Raw genomic sequence first — 22,648 nt, 5'->3', positions numbered from 1 at the left:
CTGGCAGGACTAAAGCTCTGTATCACAGAGTATTGTACATCAGACCAGATCATTTCTAGGGGTGAGGAAAAGGTGGTGGATACATTTGATTGACTATCAATTCCAGCTTGCTTTTCTGCCTCAAGAGGTGATTATCTTAATTAAGGTTCATCAAATATGTGGATGTAATCATCTGGTGTGAAAAGTTGAGACACACCTAACATTTTTCATCTTATTTTCAAATCCATTTATTGTTCTCACTTCTCCTACCCTTATTAGCAAGCAGACCTCTCACCCATCCCTCCCCACGCCGCTTCATAACTGTCGTTGTTCTAAAGTGAGTTCAGAGTAATTAAACGTATAAAACTATCCGATACCCATACCTTGTAAGAGGAGAGAGTAATTAAGCAAATAAAAATAGAGTCCATAGAACACCCTACCCTGTGCAGTCTTGAGAAAAAAGGATTGGGGTGGGTCTGCAAGCGGTAAATTTGATTCGTCGAGATGATGTAAAATGACGTAATATTTTGTACAAGTGCAGCTAAACGGAAGAGTTTTGAAAGTGCCAAAAGGCGATTTGTGTTCTACCGTGTTCAAGTATATAATTGAATTAAAATAGAGATTTTAAAAGTTGGAAAAAAAAAAATTCTGGAAGTTTACCATCATTGTTGCAATGCCTTTTACACCACCTTATTTAACACGTTACATTAGTTACTTGTGCCTGTTGTCTGTACCCTTTCTGACGCTGCGAAAAAATACGCTTCCTGTTTGTAAGATTCTCAATTTTCTTTGACTGCCAGACAGGCAGATAGATTTTTAAAAAGTTATCTCACTCCTCTGCACATGCACGGTCGGGATGAATTCAAAGCTAAAGTACTGCATGCAAAACTACAGGTTAGTGATCTGATTCATGTTCCGATTCATGTTCAAAACAAACCATGAAATTGAAATTAGGACGTTCCTCCATCATAAACTGACATTTGTAGACAGACAGACAAAGTGTGAACCAATTGCTAACCCCGCTTTTTGCTTCGTGTGGGCAGGGTAATAAAATCACTCAACTCTGTTATTGGTACATTTTTCTTAATGTTGTAATTCTATCATTTTCCATCATTAAGAAAAGAAGAAAAAAACTTCTTCACTTTGTCAATCTCTTTTAATACCTCAAACACTGAGATAGTAATACATGTCTATGTCATCTGCTCTTGTCAAATGTAAAAAGGTTAATTATTTAAACTTTCCTCGTAAATAAATATCGCCAGTTTCAGAACCATCCCAGTTTACCGACTGTCAACTCCCACTGTTGCCTTTAAGTCTTGTCTGTAATCAAGAGTGGAGATCGGCACGACACTCCAAATTCAGTTGAATGCCGCTCCTCGAGAGTGACAGCACCAGTTGGACATGTATTATACACATCACAATACCGTACAACACAAAAATTATATTCATCCTCAGTGGTGCCTGACATTGAGCCGACAACTTACCGAAAGCGTCTTTTCCAAAAACATCCATTAGTCCTTCCTGTGATTTACATGGCCATAAATTTCCATTAACAACATAATCCTTATCAGTTTCTCTTTTATATTCATCAGAACCTCAGGAAGATCTACAATTAATTCCATTTGCCACTTTCAGGCCCATTTTGAGGAAATTAACGTGCTTTTTGAAATGACAAGATATCTGGACACATCTCCACCCCCTTCCCCCCACCACCCCCAACCCTCCCCTTAAGACAATACACTTGACATCAGGTCAAAGTCGACTTAATTTAGGAAATAAATCAACATCACAAAAATGCAAGTGTAATTAAAAAGAATACCACAATCGAACAACTGCCCACGTGCGGTGAAATTGGAACGTCAGACGGCCTGAGCCTTGTGCCAGTCCCCGATGTATTAGTGGTACGTCTACGACCTTTATAATCCTCTAAGCATTTGTGACGTTCAGGCCCCTTCAGTCTATAATCGCTACAACCCTTGTGCTGCTGGTTAACTGGTAAGAGAAAATTTTGTTTGGAGAGGGGCAGCCAATTGTGGGCGAAACATCATTGGGCGTGTGATGGGATCAGGAATCATTTGAATATAAGAGTAACTGGATAAATAAAATATTTTTTCACCTTTGATAAACATCCCATTTGGTAGTATCATTACCTGACCTCCTGCACTCAAACGTGTGGCCTACATGAGAAAAAAAACAAAAACAAAAAAAAAACAACACCTTGGATGAATGATATTTATTCATTCCCAATAAAGAATCAATGAATTCAAAACGTAATTAGATTAATCTATTTTGACAAGCAAGTTATAAACACTCGAAGCACCAAACACAAATAACTAGAACGGTGAATAAGCGAATACTTCTGCCAGGCTGAACAGTTTACATTTTGTATCTACTGATCGGCCGGATTCGCAACCAGACCTGAACCAAAATCTAACCGGCTTGTTCTTGTCACCTGACCAACTTATCCACCAAGTTTTGTACTAATTCATCCATAACATTTTGAGATGTCATGCAAATATAGTTTTTGGCCCCATTTCTCAATGGTGAAGAATGCTGAAAAAAATTGTCGGATCCGGATCCAGATCTTTAACAAAATCTAATCAGTTTGTCCTCGTCACAAACCCAACCTGTCCACCAAGCTTCGCCCAAATCCGTCCATAACTTTTTGAGATATCCTGCTCACAAACAAATAAACAAACAAACAAACAGACGGAGTGAAAACATAACCTGTGTCCACCTTCGGTGGTGGAGGTAAATATAAATGGCAACAAACATACAAGCTCCATAACTAAGCAACAATATCAAAAGGCCTAAGCTACATGCAATGCCAAAGTATAACATTAACTTTCCCTTAAAAAAAAATAATAATAATAAAAATACCTATTTAAAATGGATACCTCATCCATAAAAAGGAGAAACTAATCTGAAATTTCAAAATCCAAAGATTAACTCGATCGAATGATTGCCAAGTTTTCAAGTTCACATATTTCATATGAAAGAAAAAAGTGCACGATGAAGTGGCAAATCAAATTTGCCGGGAATCAAAATGAATTTCTCAGTAATCTCCGTTGAGGGAGGCATGTCGTGTCATTGGGGGTTCGTGATGGCTGCGAAATATCAACAAGCTTTCCAGAGTCAATCAAGGTCCCTCAAAGGAGAGAAAAAACAACAAAATGGCCACCTCCATAGAGATAAGTTGAGAAATTCATTTTAAATTACATTTGTGCTCAATGGTGTTTTCACTTTCCCATACGGGATGTGAAGTGTCACATTCAATAACAATCAGAATTCTTGTGTATACTATACAAGAATCGAGGCTCATGGAAGAATGAGGTGAGAGGGTAAAAAGAAAGAAAAAAAAACAAGACAACATAATGACGGTGGAGCAGTGGGGCCATGGTTGGACACAAGCAAGGGAATGAGTGAACTGGGGAAAGGGAGAGTGAGAGAGTGGAGGGGAAGAAAAAGTAACGTGCAAGTAAGAAGGTTGGGTGAGGTACGGTTAATGGGGTAAAAAAAGATTGCAGGTAGCGATAGGTGATGACGGGACCTGGTGGTGCACAGCCCTGGAAGGAAGAGTGCGATTGAAGTCTCTGGACCGTGGTTGCACAAATGGGAGAAAAAAGGAACAAAAGAGTGAAGGTGTGTAGTAAGCCTGGATTTTGGATGTTAAACCAGGAGGCTGTTCCTGAAATAACGAGTGCGTCTTGAAGGGGACGGAGAGGGCTGAGAGGGATATATTTCATAATTCCCAATTTTGAAATGAGTTCAGCTTCAATTTAATGGGTAAGGTGTTCCAGGTATGAGCTTGGTTTCCTTTTAACTACCCCTTTCACCCACCAAAAAGAGTCTGCAAGTGTTGTTCTAAAATGAGGAAGGAGCATGGCTTAATGATAAAAATGTATATCATGTTGATTCATGACATTAACGTACGATTACAAACCTGTGGATAAGCCTGCACCGGGGATGCCACAGAAGTCATTTCTATTTCGCCAATAAGTCCTGATCCTCGACTGTCTGGTGCCAGCATCGGATCTCCTCCGGCGATCTGGCCATCACTCACGATATCCACACTGCCGTGACGAACATCTGAGGATGATGTCTGGATGGCTGACATCGAGTTGGCACAAGTTGTGTTGGAAATGTCCATGGTGACAACCTGATTCGGTGGAAAGGGTTCCTCCCGCATGTCAGCTTCCACTTCTGCCACAAGGTGCTGTGATGAATGCGATTCCTCTGACAACTCTTGCAAATGTAGTGACTGGGACTCATGGGACTGCACTACAATAGTCTGTTGTTGTTGCTGCTGATGTAAAAGCATCGGTTGATCAGCAACAATTGACTGTGGTTGTAATGGAGGTGTTGGAGGTGGAGGCATCTGCTGAGACACCATCATCTGTTGCTGCTGCTGCTGTTGCTGCTGCTGCTGCTGCTGCAACAAAGAATGTGGTTCCATCAACATCTGCTGCTGTTGCTGCTGTGCTGCAACCAAGCGCTGCTGGTAATGTGGAGCAGTCATAAGCGGTGGTGGTGGTGGCATGCTGCTCATAGCCACGGACATCTGCCCAGCTGCTGTGAGTTTTGAAGCCACTTGTGGCATGGGGTGCAACGGGGGAGGCATGGGAGCAGAAGCTGCGAGCATTTGCGAGGCCACAGAATGAGCTGGAGCCTGGTTCTGGTGACTCATCATATCCATGTCACTCCCATCCATGCCAGTCTGCAACAAGCACAAATAACTCCAGGAGTTAGCTTACAAAATGACATGGAAAGCAGTAATGGGTAGCAATGAGCAAGAGAGAATGATTAAAAGCATGAGAAGATAAAGGATGGTGGAATGAGGAGCACAGATGAGTGAAGACTGGATGGGAAAAGTGCGAAGAATGAAACAAAAATGCTTTGAAGATGGCATGATGTTGCCAAGCATGTCACAATGAAAAATTTCAGGGCATTCATTGAAAGTTGTACATTTTGGCCAACAAAATATACCGTGGAAGACTGGGTTTGGCTTTCAGTCTTCTGTCAAATATGCTAATACCTGGGACACAAGGCCATCACGGTATGCTGACAGTGCCTTCAAGTATTCTTTTTTTGCAGCCTCTGCTTTGCGCTTGTATACCTGTATGGTAAATAAATAAACTGTATGAGAAATTCATGCCAAACCAATGAGATTTTCTCAGTGGTATAATAATGTCACATCTCAACTCTGCATCTTACATCAGTACAAGTCAAAACCACCACTCAAAAAGGCCACCAATCCAGACAGCCATTCTACACTGTCACCAATCTAAAACTGCCGCTCTTCACCATCATGAGTCCAAACTCCCACTCTACACTGCCGCTGGCAATCCAAACTGATACTCGACACTGCCATCATAAGTGAAAACCACCACTCAACACCACCGCTGCTAGTCCAAACCGGCACTCTAAACCATCGACACTTCAAACTGACATTCTATGTACCATTGCCACTTCAAGCCTTCACGCCACACGATCACCAGTCCAAAGCGCCACTCTACACAGCTGTCAGTTCAAATTTCCACTCTATACCACTGTCGACAGTCCAAACGGCCACTCTACACCACCGTCAGTCCAAACGGCCACTCGACACCAACGTCAGTCCAAACGGCCACTCGACACCACCGTCAGTCCAAACGGCCACTCGACACCACCGTCAGTCCAAACGGCCACTCGACACCACCGTCAGACCAAACGGCCACTCGACACCACCGTCAGACCAAACGGCCACTCTACACCACCGTCAGTCCAAATGGCCACTCTACACCACCGTCAGTCCAAACGGCCACTCTACTCCATCAGTCCAAACGGCCACTCTACTCCACCGTCAGTCCAAACGGCCACTCGACACCACCGTCAGTCCAAACGGCCACTCTACACCACCGTCAGTCTAAACGGCCACTTTACACCACCGTCAGTCCAAACGGCCACTCTACTCCACCATCAGTCCAAACGGCCACTCCACACCACTGTCAGTCCAAACAGCCACTCCACACCACCGTCAGTCCAAACGGCCACTCTACTCCACCATCAGTCCAAACGGCCACTCCACACCACTGTCAGTCCAAACAGCCACTCGACACCACCGTCAGTCCAAATGGCCACTCAAACCCGACAGGATAGTGCAGAAGTCGTGCACTTAGCCTTGTCTGGGTTTGATTCTCAACTTGACTGCGAACCATCGGACTGGTTCGTGCTTGGCAGGCTGGGCTGTGCATGTCAAGTATGCCATTACTCGGACGGATGTTGGCCTTGGGATTCGTCTGCCAGCATTAGTTTGTGGATGTTAAAGATCCCACGGTATTTTTGTTTAGAACAGGGGATGGTCACTGGCACCTTGGCCAAATTCCAAATTCCTGCCTCCATGTGCAGAAGTAGTGCATCAGTGACACACAGCTCAGTAATGATGAAACCAGCGAGATGATTTTGTCACATATTTCCAGTCCAAAATGCATTTGCTAATGACGATCGACATTAAACAGTGCCGCCAGTCCACTTTGAAAATCAAACAAGTATTCAACCAAATGTTCCTCAAGATAACCGTATTTAGAATACGTGGATATGCATCAGCATTGTGAGAGGAGGAGTCAAACATTGTTCACCAATCATGTGGGAACCGACACAAGCGAAACTCGTTTGAGATGATAAATGTGAATACATCCTGATAACTGTAAATGAAGATCGTACCTCATTCTCCCCACTGAAAAATTAACAATCTTGTCATCTCAGGTCATTCTGAAAACAATGTTCTCAATGCTCAAGTTGAGTTGTTTTTCAACTCAACAGATTTGACAATGAGAAGGAGGGGTGTGGTAAAATAAGGAAATAATTATACAACTGTAAAATTAATAACAAGAACAAAAAGACAAAAGGGTTTTATTGAAAAGTTTTTTTAAATTGCCATTTGTACGAGAATACCCCTAAACAGCCATAGCTGATATCAATGCATCAGCAATGTGGAGAAAGGAAAGCGTGGAGGAGGCTTGGGGGCAGGGCATGTGGGGGAAGGGGAGAGGTTACTTTCTGGAATAAACATGTTGACCAAACAAAGCAAAAGGTGGAAATCTTCCAATTGGAAAAAGTGTGGCACGCCCGAGACCTCATTGGTCCACCTGCACACCATCACCTAACAAGTACGTACCTGTTTTTGTTCTTCTCCTAAGCTGTCCCACATGGAGGCCACGATTTTGGAAACCTCTCCAAACGTTGCACTTGGATTCTGACCCTTGATAGCAGCCTGTGTTTGAATTGGAGGGGTGTGGAGATATGGAAGGACAGCAGAATAATAATTTTTGAAAACCTCCACCACAATTGTCAGAAGTTGGGTTGTTGTTTGACATTCCATTTTCAGCACCCAATGTATGATATTGGGATCCCAGGTTCAAATCCCTCTCCTAACATTGATTCCCCCCCCCCCCCCCCAATCATCTCATAATGTCCTTGCATGTGTAAAGTAGATACTGTCTCCTAATGGCATTGTTCGACTTGCAAGCTGTGTACAAGCTGCTTCATGAGCCTTAGACACCGTTAAAGAGAGATAAAACAGCCAGCAGTTTATACAAAGAGCTAACGCCACACATTTCCATCTTCATCTCACCTGTGTGTCCCGGAAAAAAAGCGCATATGCGGAAACAGGCTTCTGGGGCTCGTTTGGGTCCTTCGTCTTCTTCTTCTTTTTATTAGTTTTGGCTTTTCGGTTTAGATCCACCATCTGTCGCTTTTCCATGGCAAGCTGAAAACCCGAAACAAAACCTTTTCAGACAGGAAACCTTCCCGTGCCATCACACCCAACCCCAATCATGTCAGCAACACAATACAATGCAAAACAATCCCACCTGGCCATGTGCGAAGGCATTCCCAAAATAATCCACCATGCAAGGCCAGCAAATGGGTTAGCCTTTACCAAACACATGTTAGCAACACCTCCAAATGTCTGTTACATTATTTCAGTCAAATATTTGCAATAGATAAAGAAGATTTCAAGCCTAAACATTACGATTGGCAGGTTGTCTCATCTATGCTGAAAATCATTTGGCGAAACAACACCAACGTCAGATGGGCCAAAACAATCAGCACCACAAAAGAGCCACTGCAGTTAATGGTTTATACGGACCAAACACTCCTGAGTAAACCTCACCATGGTTACAAATGAGTCAGCATTTCCATGGTTACCATGCTCCATTTGGAAAATGACTCATCCTGACAAATGTGATGCACTAGATTGCACTAAAATAACACAGAGGGATAACTGTCTGAAGGAGGAAGTAAATAATGAACATGTCCAGAAGGGGATCTCATCAAGGTGAAGATGATCTTGATCAGGAAAAATTGTTTTTTTGTTTTTTTCCCCACTCATTCCCTCCCCTATTCCCCAGATAACTATTGGTTTCTTCATTACATTTGATGGTAAAACGAATTGCTTCCGATATGGAAATATTATCAAATAGGAAGTAAACATAGCATAGTTTATGTTCATTACACCGAGCAAATCTAAAGAGCAGGAAATAAAGTTGCCTCCTTTTAAACATCAGGTCATAAATGGAAGTTTTAAAATAAAAATCAGTTTTAAACACAATGTCCAAAACCTTTGCTCTCAAGCATACCCTATTCAGCTCCTCTGGATCCTCATCGTTTAGCGAGCTCGAAGGTGATGGAGTGGCCGACTGGCTTCCCGGTGGAGAAGGAGAACCGTGGGGCATTCCGCCTCCCGATCCCAGTCCCAGACCGAGCTGGGCACGGAGATGCGACTGGTCAATGGTTGTCAAAGCACCATGGGCATGCATGAGGGTGGGCACTGGTGGTGGACGCTCTTGAGCACTTAATACTGGCCCCACAGACATGTGTACGCCATGCATGTAAACCGGTGAAGGTTCCGAGGGTGCCATCGACTGCGAAAAGACAAGGGCAAAATGTGATCCCAAGCTGTTGCATTGCAATGTGGTGATCCGTCATACTTTTCAGCAAAAATGCACTCATGCCATAAACATTTTAGTCTGCAATATTTTTTTAAAAACTACATCGATCTCAGCTGTAAGTACGATAGAAAGAAAAATAAGTTTAGGAAGGGGATGGGGGATGAGAGGCAGGAATGGTATAGAATGTTGTGATATTGACAAAGTACATCAGAAATTGATGACCACACACATACATGCGGTGTGTGTGTGTGTGTGTGTGTGTGTGTGTGTGTGTGTGTGTGTGTGTGTGTGTGTGTGTGTGTGTGTGTGTGTGTGTGTGTGTGTGTGTGTGTGTGTGTGTGTGTGTAAACACATGCTACCTTCCTTCTTCAAAGATTTATGGTTTACGTGCGAATCACTAACCTCAAAGTTGCTATTTCACGATTGATAGCTGAGAGGTGGGCATTGGAAATAATAATTTCTATCTTATACAAAATATAGACTAATGAGAGCACGGGGTGACAGAGGAAAAAAAGGCATTGTATTAAGTGGAGCAGTGGGGCAACAGTTTTACACAACAAGCGAGGTAATGAGCAAATCAGATGAAGGACAGAAAGGGAGGGAAAGGGAGAGGGAGAGTGTTAGAGAGAGGAATAGAGATAAAGATACAAAGCGATAGAGAAGAATAAAGAGAGGGAGAGAGAAGGAAATACTCTCATCTGAAAGGTATGAGGTTAGGTGGAGTTAATGGGGTAAAAAAAAATTGCAAGTAGAGATGGGGATGATATGAGACGGTGGTGTACCAATTGCTTGAAGCTTTCGAGGGAAGAGTGTGATTGAACCTGAAATGGGGGAAAAAGAGTAACAAGAAAGTGAAGATGTGTGGAAAGCTTGGATTCTGAGAGTTTAACCTGGAGGGGGATATTGGAAGAATGCATGCATCCTCGAGGAGCTGGGGAGGGTCAGAGGGCATATGGAGCAGACAAAGCTAGACTGGAGGAACGGTGGCGAAAAACACAGGTCATGGCTTGTCTAATGTGAGAGGAATCGGCCTTGCGCTTTGATCTGATCGTGGAATATTCCAATAATGTCTAAAGTCTGTCTTCTTGTTAGTAAGAAAGTTTGTTATCTGATGTCATTCAGGTCAGTGATTGCAGTGCTTGACCATCAAGTAGTATTTTTTGTTATTTTATTTGGGCAGGCTCACTACATACAATGGCATACTCTTTTCAAAAGTTATACTCAAATAATTTCTTACATCCAAATCAAACATTCAACAGCACAGATGGGATTTCCACTCAATGATGGTCTACCATGGCATCCATTTACACTAAACATTTACCGGAGTATTTTTTTAATGGCAGAGACAGTCAAATAGATCAACTGGAGAGTGTACTTCCATTACAGGAAGAAGTGAGGAAAACCAGCAGATTATAAAGTGCACGAAAAGCAAAACTTTTTTGCCTTATCAAGAGGTGGGGTCAAAGGACTATGTCGAGGGGCTTTTACCTTTAGATGAATGTCAAGACGAAGGATATTGAAGCTTAAAATGTGACTTAGGGTATACCTGCACCCCATTGGTTGTCCAAAAGTTAAGCGTTTAAAAAACAAAGAAACGTACAGGCAAAAAAACAAGATTGCCAAAGTTTATTGCACTTGAAAATCAAAACACAATGAGATGATTGATAGTGCACGTTTGGGTAACAGGCCTGCAACCTGAACATAAAGCCATTTTAATTCCAATTCACAACAAGAAATGTGAGGTCTTATTGAAACACTGAAGACAAGGTTTTAATTGAGACGATACCATAACCCATCACTTGGAAGAGCAAACAATATTGTGGGTGGACTTTTTCTTTGCGATTTCTTTCTTCAATGATGGATGAACATAATGCACAAGATGCTAATAATGCAAGCACAATCTTTTCATGACATAATTAGAAGCTATTTGACATCTTGTATTATTTACTCGCCTCCAATTTGATAAAAATGCTAATCAAGGCCTGTAATGGACGAGGGTTTATCGTCGGGTCATATTCCATCACACCAGACAGCTCAAAGGTAAGTGCATTACCACTGCATCATCCAATCGGAGATGCACACGGCTGATCATATGCAAAAACAGGAAATTAGGAAAAAGGGCGATTGCATCAGTAGATAAGGGGCACATCCATGTAACCGATCTGGAAAGTATTGCCACTGCAAATGAAAACATATTTTACAAAAAAAAAAACAGGAAAATACTGATGATGTAAAATAGAAAGATTAAATAATTTTGCTCAAGTATAGATCAAAAGGTCACTTCCTCATTTGCTAAAGTTGGGCCTCAAGCCCCGCCACTCCTTCCCTGGCTCTATCTCCATTAGTGGAGAGATGATTTAAGAATGAAGGAGGCATGATGATTCAGGATGTAAAAACGATGCTGAAAATCATGTGAACAAAGCAGATCAATGTGACCATAGTGCTTTACAGAAATGTTTTTGACAATGTTGTGTGCAAAGATGATTCGGTGACAACAGCATAACTCATGCCCACACAAGCAAAGGTAAGTAAAGTGTGAAACTAAAATGAGAATGCACTCGAGGGAGGTGCTCATTCGCGCCGTTATGTTTCTCCTCGAAGAAGTCACGGTTGTTTGTGATTTGATTTGCACGATAAACCCTTTAACAAAATAACTCTTTATATTCACGTTGCCAGACAAAGCAAATTTCTTGCATTATTTCATTGTCTTGTCACAACATGCAGTTTTAGCTACCCTGCACACGCAAAGCAAAAAGTGGGGTTCGGCAATTGGTTCATGTCCATCCATCCATCCGTCTCTGTCTGTAAATGTCAGTATATGATCGAGGAACAACTTCATGTAAATTGAATGTTATATTTTTCACATGAATCTGAATAAAAACCTGCCATTTAACAGTACTGTACTTTGTCTCTGAATTTGTACCAATCACACATGCACAGAGAGGAGTGAGGTACTTGTTTTAAGCTGGCTGCCTGTCTGGCATTCAAACAAAATTGAAAAATAAATTCAAACAGGAAACTTACTGTTTTTAAGGACGTCATAAAGGACACAAACACCAGGCACAAATAACTAATGTAACATGTTAGATATGGTGGTGCAATAGACACTGCGGCAATGGTGGTAAATTCTGGAATTAATTTATACAACTTTTGCAATCTTCATTTTATTTAAATTTCATCATATACTTGAACTCTATGGAACACAAATTGCATTATTTTATTTAAATTGAAGTACAGTATATATATATATACTTAAACACAGCGTGGGGTAATATGTTCTATTAATTTTTGTTCACCAAGTCCAGAAGGGAGATTAGTTTCTAATGAATTACGGCACTAGAATTTGCTGATTTGTGCACTGTCGGACCCTGACATTCACGGTTCCATTATTTGCGGACCCAACATATTCACGGGTCATAAAGTGTCACTTGCTTCTACTTTCGCACTTTGCGGGTTTTTTTTTTTTTTTTTTTTACACTTCAGTACTGATCTGCTATATTACCCACCACCACTGATATTAATTCAGCCTGGGAATTCTTCCACAGAAAACTGCTCTCTCTTATGCACAGATTCATCCCATGTCTTCTCATCTTCAATTATCTTACCCATCCTCCCACTCTTGGTACTCTGAATCCTGTGGTGAGGCTGTTGCCTTAAAACAACTTAGATTCTCCTCTTGGAAGGCAAATCCGACCGAAGGCAACCTAAGATCATTCCACAAAGCCCACAACAAGTGTGTCTATTCTCAGTAGAGCAAGAAAACAACATCTTTCCGATTTCAAGAATTAACCAGCTTGTGATTGTATCAAGGACTGAAGAGAAGGAAGAGGCTACAGCCTGTCTATCTGAAGGATGAGGGATGTCATGGCAGAGTGTGGAGGCATCAGAAAAGACATAAAGGGGATTTTCTAGAGAGAGATCGTTGATGAAGATTACGAATAGGACTGGGCTCAGAACACTGCCTTGGGGCTCTTCAGCCTTGACGGGGAGATGAGATGAAATGATTCCAGTGAGATCCACACATTGACTTCAAGAGTAGAGGAAGTCAGTTAACCATGTGTGGAGTTGGCCTTGGATGCCATAGACAGAGAGTTTGGAGAGTATAGTAAGGCAGGATGCCAGACAGTATCGAAAGCTCGAGATCGGTCCAGAGACATGGTCCTGATCGAGTGCCTCCATCCATTGGTGGGAGAGTAGAAGAAGTATGTCGAAGATAGAGTGACCTGGTCTGAAACCAAATTAGTGATCTGAGATGAGGTTGTTGGAGAAAATAAAGGATTTCATATTAACTGCGATGATGGATTCCAGTAGGCTGGCAGCTGATGATTGGAAGTAGGCTGGCAGATCTGTAGTTAAGGGGATCGGTTTTTGCACCTTCTTTATGTAATTTCGAAGCATATGGAAGATGATGTTGGGGAAATGATAGAGTGAAAAGGTTCGTGATAGAGTGTAAAGAAAAGGTTTGCGCAGTTCGAGCTTCTGTATGCTCAGCTGTTCCAGCACATACCAGTATCCAATGAGGCAAACAAAGCACTTAAGGCCAGACTAGCCAATCTCGCTCATGCTTACTGTGGGATTCCAAACGATTTGTCTGATTTACATATGCAGCACAATTGCCTGGTCGCTATACGTGACCTCAAATCCAATCCTTAAATCCAGATTTGCAGACCAGATAAAGGCTCCAGCGTGGTTATTCTGAATAACAGTGACAACGTTGAGAAAATGGTGTGTGATTTTGAACGATGTGTCCAAGTTTCAACACCTGGGAAATACAAATGAATGTGACCACAAATCTCGTTTTGAGAAACAAATGGCAAAACGACTACTGCAACTCTGCAAATGGCGAGAGATCTGTAAGGAGGTTTACGACACAATTAGACCTGTCGGATCTCAAAGACCGAGGATGTATGGTCTGCCAAAGACTCATAAAGATTGTGTTCCTCCATGGCTGATTCTTTCAATGACTGGCTCTGCACATCATGAACTCACCAGATGGTTACGTGAGCGATTACAGCCAGCACTGGACAGTGTCTCAGAATATGTAATTGTGGATTCCTTCACCTTCTGCTGATGCCATATGGTTTGTCACACACCTAATGTGCTCATATGATATAGCCAGTCTCTTCACAAATGTCCCACTAACAGAAGTGATCGAAATCTGTGTGCAAATTCTGTATCGTAATGACTTGAGACCTCCACCGATCTCTGAATCTGTCTTCGTTGAATTAATGAATATGGTGACCTGTTTTGTCGAGTTCAGTTTCAATGTATACTCAGATCGATGGTGTCGCGATGGCATCCCCTCTCGGCCATATCTTGCCAAATATCTTTGTAGGTTACTGTGAAAAACGTGCATTTGCAGATCCACATCCTGGAGTTTAACCCCCTCCCATCCATTACTGGTATGTAGATGACATCTTTGCTGTCTTTGAGTCAACCTCAGCATGTAAAGTCTTCTTGGTATACCTGAACTCTGTTCATCCATCCCTAGAGTTCACCTTAGAGATGGAACGCTCTGGCATACTTCCCTTCTTGGACGTCTTAGTTGAGAAATCAGCCGACACTTGTAAAACCAGTCTACCGTAAGTCTACTTTTATCGGACAGTATATGAGGTGGGACTCTTACAGTTCCTCAAGATACAAGATTGGATTGATTGGTATCTTAGCCAATAAAGGAAGAAAGATCTGCTCCACAGATAAACTCCATGCTGAAATTGAGACCATCAAGACTATTCTTCTTGATAATGGGTATCCAGAACAGATCATCAATAGATATGTATATATATATATATATATATAAATTCCTGAACCCACCAAAGAATTCTATAATCGGACCTGGTAAATGTCCGGTATGCCGACGTCTACCTTGGAAAGGCAAAGTGTTCAACGGTTTGAAAACCAGATCTAACAGACGGTGTCCCATTCTTACTATGTTGTTCAACCACGAGTGATTTTCACTACCCGCCGGTTGCTTCCGTCAGTCCAAAAAGATGTTCTACCCACTTCTCATATAAGTAAGATTATTTATGAATTTCAGTGCCAGTGTGATGCTCGGTATGTGTGCCACACATCTTCGAGATTGAAGAATCGCATTGAACAACACGTCCTTTGAGGGATCAGATGGGGTCAGCCAACCGAATAGAGACAACCAACTCGGGCTTGTAAGAATGTACACAGTATGACAACTATTCCCTGTGCCTCTGCAATTGGTTTCCATTTACTGAATAATCCTCAGTGTGCAGAGCAATATCATATATCGTATTGGCTGGTTTAAAATCCTGAGTGGAGGATGCAGTTTAGCTCACTTTCATGTAATGGAGGCCACATTCATCAGGTCAACCAATCCCATTCTTTGTAGACAGAAATAATTTGTCTGAACTTTATATCTATTTTGAATATGATGGCCTGACTGGGTGACAACACCACCACAGTCAACATTAAGTCATCATGAAAACCACCACCACCCTGCCGCCCCCCCCCACCCCTCTGCCACCCCAACTAGCCCGCAGCTAATTAGCATTACGTTTCCACCGGTACTTTGATGAGTCATCGCCACCGAATCATTATTTATGATGGTTCATTTTTCTGTCTACTCATTATTCATCATGCTCTATGGTTCCACCAATCAGGTAATCTCATCTGTTCTTTCTCTCAACCAATCAACGTTGAGGACATTACATTGCAACTTTATAAACGAGAGTGTGGTGCTTCTTCTTCATCTGCTTGCAGTTTTATCCTGAGGAGTGCAAGTCAAAAAGCTTTGATAATGTCTATTTTATTGAAATGCATATTTAAAATTTGTTGTACGAATAGAGTGAAAAGAGTAGAAAATCAGTCAAGGGTTGCCAGAAACCTCTCAACCTTCTCAGGTGCAAAAGACAGAGTCCAGGAGCAGTCAGGTGTGGCTGGGTAGAGTGGATACAGAGAATGAGAGGTTGGGGACACAAGATTTGGAAGCAAAGACAGAATTGAGGAATTTGGCCTTCTCACGGCGGAGTCAGCTGTGGTGGCATCTGAAGCGAGAGCAGGTATGGAAGGAGAGCATACACCAGAGACAGACTTAACAAGGCACTACCAGGTTTTAGAGGAGGGAGACCATTTTGAAAGTTCAATCTTCAGGATCGACAGATGTTTTCTGGCTCTCCCGAGAGTGGACACACACTTGTTGCAGACTTTGTGGAATGATCTGAGATTGCCGTTCTTTGGGTTTGCTTTCCAGGAAGAGAAGGCACGTTGTTTCAAAGCAACTGCCTCACCACAGGATTCAATGTACCATGGGTGGGAAGAAGGGTAGGATAACTGAAGACGAGATGGGATGAATCTGTGCATAAGAGAGAGCAGGTTTCTGTGGAAGAATTCCCAAGCTGAGTTAATATCAGTGACAGTAGATATGAGAGATCAATCCTGAAGAGAGATTGCTGTTTGCAGTCCCTGCTAATCTGCCTGAGTGAACTGACAGACTTGCTGTCACTGAGGTAGCTCTGTCAGAAAAGCCAGAGAGATTCTGACTCGAACAAGCACATGATCAGATGAACCAATTGGGAGCAGAGAAAGAGCAGGAGATATTTGTGGGAATGTTTGTCATCACCAAGTCCAGAAGGGAGGATATGCCATTTGGAGAAATCCTTGTTGGAAACTTCACAGATCGAGTTAGTCCCATAGAGTCACAGAAGTCCTTTGCTGAAGTTCCATGGCAAGTGGGAGAGGTACCAACACCCAGTCAATTTGCATGGTGACAATTGAAATCTCCAAATATGAGGAAGAGAGTTGGCATGAGGGGAGAAATCCAGGTGGGAAAGTTCACAGATCGAGTCAGTGCAATTAAATCAAAGATGTCATTTGCTTAAGTGCCATGGCTAGTGAGAGAGGTACCTATACCCAGACAAGTTGCATGGTGACAATTGAAATCACCACATATGAGGAAGAGAGAAGAGAGTTGGTATGAGGTGTTAAAAGTATGGCCATGTTGTTGGAGAGAGATGTACGAATCGTAAATGTTTGGATGTTGGCACAACACACAGACAAACAAGAGTTGGGACCAGAGGGGAAGTGACCATTAAAGATACTCCTGGAGGTTTGGAGGTGTAAGATTAGTACATGGACAGTTATATTTTATTTATTTATTTATATGCAGCCTGTGGCTGTTTGGCTGCATCATTGACCAAAATGGTCATGATTTTGCCAACCTCGGAAGGATGACAGGCTGAGTCAACCCACCTGGTATTAATTCAACAGACAGATAGGGGCTTGAACTCATGACCCTAAGATCTTAAGCCAGCCACCTTAACCATTAAAGCAACACCAGGCTTAAAAGGACAGTGAGAAATTCAGTTATTGATGTAAAGTGCAACTCTGCCTCTTGGGCAAGGTGTCGTTGGGATGGTGCAGGATGGGGCAGAGGCTTTGAGGGAACAGGGTGAGGAGAAGGAAATGATTGGCCAATTTCCCTCAAATTTTGCATATGTACTCGGGGCACTCATGAGCAGGTCATGGGCAAAAAATAACATTCCTCCCACCCCCGCCCCATCCCCGAGAATAGGGAGAGGACACCCATTAGGTTATATATTAATATTTTATGAAGCTTTTTTGGTACCTTTTTATAAATGATCACTTTTTACTTTACAGTTGTATTATTTACTCATTATTCTGACTGACTTTCTATCCCTGGTTACTTTCACCTGTTTCTGCACCTGATGATTTGATCAAACTTGGCGGCATGATGGTCAGAACATCCGTCTGTTAAGTCAATGGTTCGATTTCAACACTGTCTGAGATTAAAATAAAAAAACAACTCGAGCAAAGTGGATGGTGCGCCATCACAAATCACCACACCTCCCACCTAAAGCAAAGGTGAAAGATGGCAAAACATTCCACCAGGAATGACCCATCATCAAATTTTAAGTAAACAAGGACAAAGTGTCCAAGAGCCGCATCCTAAAGGTTTTGTCTTCACCAGAAGAACAACAACAACGCGGAGCTCTCTTAGAGACAGCGTTCGCAACGCGACGTGGCCAAAAAAAAATCTTCTGCAAGTAAAATGCATTTTTGGTACTTGAAGTTAAGTAAAACGTGCCTGAAATTGCATTTTTGGTACTTGATCTTTTGACCCCGCACCGGCCCCAAAGGGGCGGAGCCAAAAATGACACTGCTCTTGCACCTTCTTGCCATGTAGTGATCATAACTACTAAGTTTGGTGAATTTCTGCACAATCTAGGAGGAGATTGCGTGATGGATGGACAGAGACAGAGCTGATTACAGTAGCCCCTTTATCTTTCAAAAAGCGTGGTGATAAAGATACAAAATGGTATGTGCTGCTTCCTCGCTTCATACTCAGCAGATAGAGGATAGAGAACGGACAAACCTCATTGGTTGGCATGGGACAGACGTCTCCTTCATTGCCACACTAATTGCGGAGACAAATGACCCGAGAAGTTACATCACTGCCTCAAAGGTTACCCACCGGCTGTGTTTATCTGAGGTCACGTCTGGTGTTGGCTCACATATTTGCCCGAATGTGTGCACACGATTTGTATTCCAGCTCTTCGATAAACCTCAGATGCTGTACCAAAACATTTAAGAGTAACAAGAAATAAAAATTAAAAAATTACCCCCGTGTGGGGGTGACGGTCATCTCTATAATACCACAAGTTCTCAATGTTCAGTTATGACCGAAGACTACTGCGCAGTTCTACTGCGAAGTTTGGTTAAAGATGACTCAGCATTTTGGCGCTCGCACGCACGAAATTATATTTTGAAAATAAATGCCAACGTTTACATTTCGGGTTTTGAAACTTTTGCACCTTCGGCGGAAAATGTATAAATATAAAATCCGGCCCGACCAAATCTAGATATTGTCCCATAGATTCATATGTCACAATCAAATTCAAGATCACTTAAGAAATGTAGGAGAGAGATTTTGAAAATCGTCATTTTGCAACTACATGAAGCTGTTTTCGCAAAATTCAAAGTCACGTGACGTGTACGTATTCGAAGATATCGGTATTCTTTCGAATGGAAATGAAAGACAAGGTCAGCTGCTATGCAATGACACCATTCACTAACTTTTACTATGCCCAGTAGAGAATATATATATAGCCTCCTGAAGGTAGGGCAGTTTTTGCAAACTTTGAAGTCACGTGACACGAAAGCGAAATTCGAAAATCCGTCCTGACCAAATTTAGATATTGTCCCATACATTCATATGCCACAATCAAATTCAAGATCGCTTGAGAAATGTAGGAGGAGATAGATTTTGAAAATCGTCATTTTCGCATTTTTTGCCAACTTTGAAGTCACGTGACATGAAAACGAAAGCGAATATCGAAAATCCCGCCCGAATAAATTTAGATATTGTCCCATAGATTCATATGCTACAATCAAATTCAAGATCGCTTGAGAAATGGCGGAGGACATAGAATTTGAAAATCGTCATTTTCGCAACTTCAAAGGCCTCGTGACCTTGACCTTCGGTGACCTTGAAAGTCATACCATCGTGTACGTCTCATCGACCTCTATCAGGATCACTAATGACCAGATCTCCCGCTTCAACTTCATTGTGAACGGATGGATGGATCGAAGGACATCGACACCCATATTATTAGGTCATGCTCGAAGAGATGACCTAAAAAGGAAGGAAAAAGGGCTGCAATTGAGTTTTTCTGTTTTTCTGTGAAAACCCGATCATAGCAATCCACCAACAAAACACGGATAGAAATTGTTAATGTGCGCTGGCCTTTTCCAAACCCCAATAAAAGATTGGAATGTATTCATGAAGGAAAGGATGAGAATTATGTTTTATAACACGAGAACAATTTATTTTTTACTTCCCTTTACCAATTTGTTGCTTGGTACATAAAGGTCCGTAGTACTCATCTACTCCCATCCACTGCACTTGTGGATTTCATGCGTCACTTATACTCTTCCCAAAACAATATGCAAAACACACTCATACGTCAGAGAAAACCCACACAGCCAACTCGGACTATCTATAATAGAAGAGAGATGTTTGTCTGTCTGTGTCACGATTTTCCTCAGAGATGGCCAAACAGATCTTCATCAAACTCTAAGTTCATCAGTGAGTACAGGGGAGTGTTTTAGGTACAAAATTAAAAAAAAAAACATGTTTTTTGGACTTCATTATATATATATATATATAAGTTCAGTCGCTCCATAGGGCCTCAGCCTTTGTAGCTATGTGAAAGGTAATAATAAATGATCCCTGACCCCATTCCTTAGTGGGAGTAGGGAAGTGTTTTAGGCACCCACAAAAAATAGAAAAATACAATGGCACTCAGTACAGCACATACCTCTGCCAGGCTGAACAGTTTACATTTTGTATCCCACTGATAGGCCAGATCTGAATCCAGACTTAATCAGGATTGAATCGGCTTGTTCTTGTCACCTAACCAACTCATTCACCTCGTTTCATCGAAATCCATCCACAACTTTTTGAAATATCATGCTATGCGACACAGTATATCGTTTTTGGTCGCATCTCTCAATGGTGAAAAATCACTTTAAAAATATAATTTGGATCCGGATCTTCACCAAAATCGAATTAATTCTTCCTTGTCACACACCCAACCTGTCCACCAAATTTCGTCCAAATCCGTCGACAACTTTTGAGATAACCTGTTTACAGATAAACAGACAGACAGGGGTGACAACATAACTGCCACCCACCTTTGGTGGCAGAGGTAAAAAACCACAATTTGATTTCTTCAAAATGTCAACAGGATTGAAACAGCACTGGTCAATGTCAGGTACAACCGCTGCTAGTAGTACATATGCACAATCTCACGCTGTTCGGTTTCATATTATGAAAGGTGCATTGACAAACAAATCAAGTGCACGGCATGATACAGGGACTACATGGAACAAGTGCACGCTACTATTTATGAATGTACAAGCACACAGAATGCACATGAAGCAACACAAAGTGCATTCTCATTAGGGGAACAATTACGTACAGTCAGTCATACATGGTGGACATAGAACAAAAGTAAAGTGCGTTTTGGTCGTGACTTCTGTTTTGTAATATTCGGATTGAGGCTGACCTATTTTGTTCGCCTCTCAGTCCACAGATATTTCACAGAGCTACTGAACAAATGAACAAATCTGAACCAATTATGACATATTATTTACCAGGGATAGTGAGGCCAAAGCCAACAGCCTGTGGTCTCCAGTCCAGTGCTTCTTAGTCGGGATGACCAACAGGCCACAACATGCTGGTGCAGGGAGTTGAGGAAATCAATTATTTAAACCATTTTCATCAGAATACCTTGATAGTAAAAGTAGACTAGACATTGCATAAACTTGTGAAAAAAAACCATAATGTAATCAGGTTAGACCTCCAACGAACTGCTGCAATCTTTCCTTCAAGAACATCACGTGATCTTATATTGCAATGTAGAAATGGCTAATTGGCTGCATATGCAGTGACCAAGCCAGACAAAAATTCTGTTGAAAGGATAGGGGGTCCGAAAAGGGCCACCGTGGTGTGGATGGAACTGCTTACGGTCGATGGAATTGAGTGCAAGTCGTAGAGGAGTGTCACGAATAATGGAGGTAGAAGGCAGTGTCACGAGGTCAGGATGACTTAAACACACTGAAGAGTCAGTGCTTTGGAGGCAACAAAGTACTTTTCCAAATTCAGTTGTTAAAAAAAAAAATCTTTGAAAAAGGCGTAAAGGATTTTAATAAAACCGTTTCAACATTTTTTTAAATAACACCACCACCACCAACACAAGCAACAAGAGGTGCATTGTATTTTTGCCAAAAAATATCTACAGTATGTCACCCCGCTGGGGAATAACAAACATTTTTAGCAGGCAGGCCTGCCAAAGGTATTTTGTGTGTTATTAATTTTATTGCATTGCTGTACTTAAACAATTTGTTTAATGCTGGGGGTTTTTTTTATTTTAATTTAATTATAGATACTCGATGCTCGTGGAAGAACTAGTACTACTACACTGAATGGATTTACTCTAATCAAAGCTATCCAAAGATGGTGGTTGCTGCCAGCTCTTGACCATGTCGTGGCTTTGATTGTTAGTTGCCAAGATCAACTGTGGCAAAATGGACAGGTTATCATGTCATCACGTTTCTTCCCATTCGAGTTCCTTCGAACTCTTAAGTTTTGCTCAAGTCAACACGAAACAGGTTTATTAATCAAAAATCTGAAAATTTATCGCATCAGTTTATAATTCAATGTTTTCTTTTAAAAACCACAATGTGTATTAATTATTTAAGCATGGATGCTGCAATGGAATGAGGAATGGAAAAATAAAAGAAGGGTAAACAAGTAAATAAATATACATGATAGCACAGACAAAGAAAAAATAGGATACGAGGTGTAGTGTATACCTCCACCAGGCTGAACAGTTTATGTTTTGTATCCCACTGATAGGCCTGAACTGGATCTGGATCCGGACCTGAACCAAAATCGAATCGGCTTGTTCTTGTCATCTACCCAACTCATCCACCAAGTTTTGTCATAAGCCGTCCATAACTTTTCCAAATATCATGCTATATATCGTTTTTGGCCCAATCTCTCAATGGTGAAGAATTGCTTGAAAAATTATCAGATCCAGATCCGGATCTTCACGAAAATCAAATCAATTTGTCTGTGTCACATACCCAACATGTTGACCAAAGTTATGTCCGAATAAGTCCACAACTTTTTGAAATATCCTACTCACAGACAGGGGTGAAAACATAACCTCCGTCCACCTTTGTCG

General features: G+C 41.7%; 1 protein-coding gene across 5 annotated transcripts in view; it reads right to left on the bottom strand.

Annotated features, from left to right (window-relative positions):
* The window catches only part of LOC147021448 (TOX high mobility group box family member 4-like), a 195,548-nt gene that overhangs the window by 3,970 nt on the left and 168,930 nt on the right, over positions 1–22,648 (bottom strand). For all 5 annotated transcript variants that reach the window (XM_085891398.1, XM_085891400.1, XM_085891399.1 and 2 more), the window contains 5 exons: positions 8,598–8,882; positions 7,592–7,726; positions 7,136–7,231; positions 5,015–5,095; positions 3,923–4,696 (listed from right to left, as the gene is read on the bottom strand). In XM_085891398.1, the coding sequence (XP_085747524.1) occupies positions 3,923–4,696; positions 5,015–5,095; positions 7,136–7,231; positions 7,592–7,726; positions 8,598–8,882 (1,371 nt within the window). The remainder of the gene's footprint in view (positions 1–3,922; positions 4,697–5,014; positions 5,096–7,135; positions 7,232–7,591; positions 7,727–8,597; positions 8,883–22,648) is intronic.

The sequence above is a fragment of the Eptatretus burgeri genome, chromosome 8, assembly GCF_056783735.1.
Source record: "Eptatretus burgeri isolate ZD-2024b chromosome 8, Ebu_testis_v1, whole genome shotgun sequence".
Lineage (NCBI taxonomy): Eukaryota > Metazoa > Chordata > Myxini > Myxiniformes > Myxinidae > Eptatretus > Eptatretus burgeri.
This window is presented reverse-complemented; position numbering and strand designations above follow the sequence as displayed.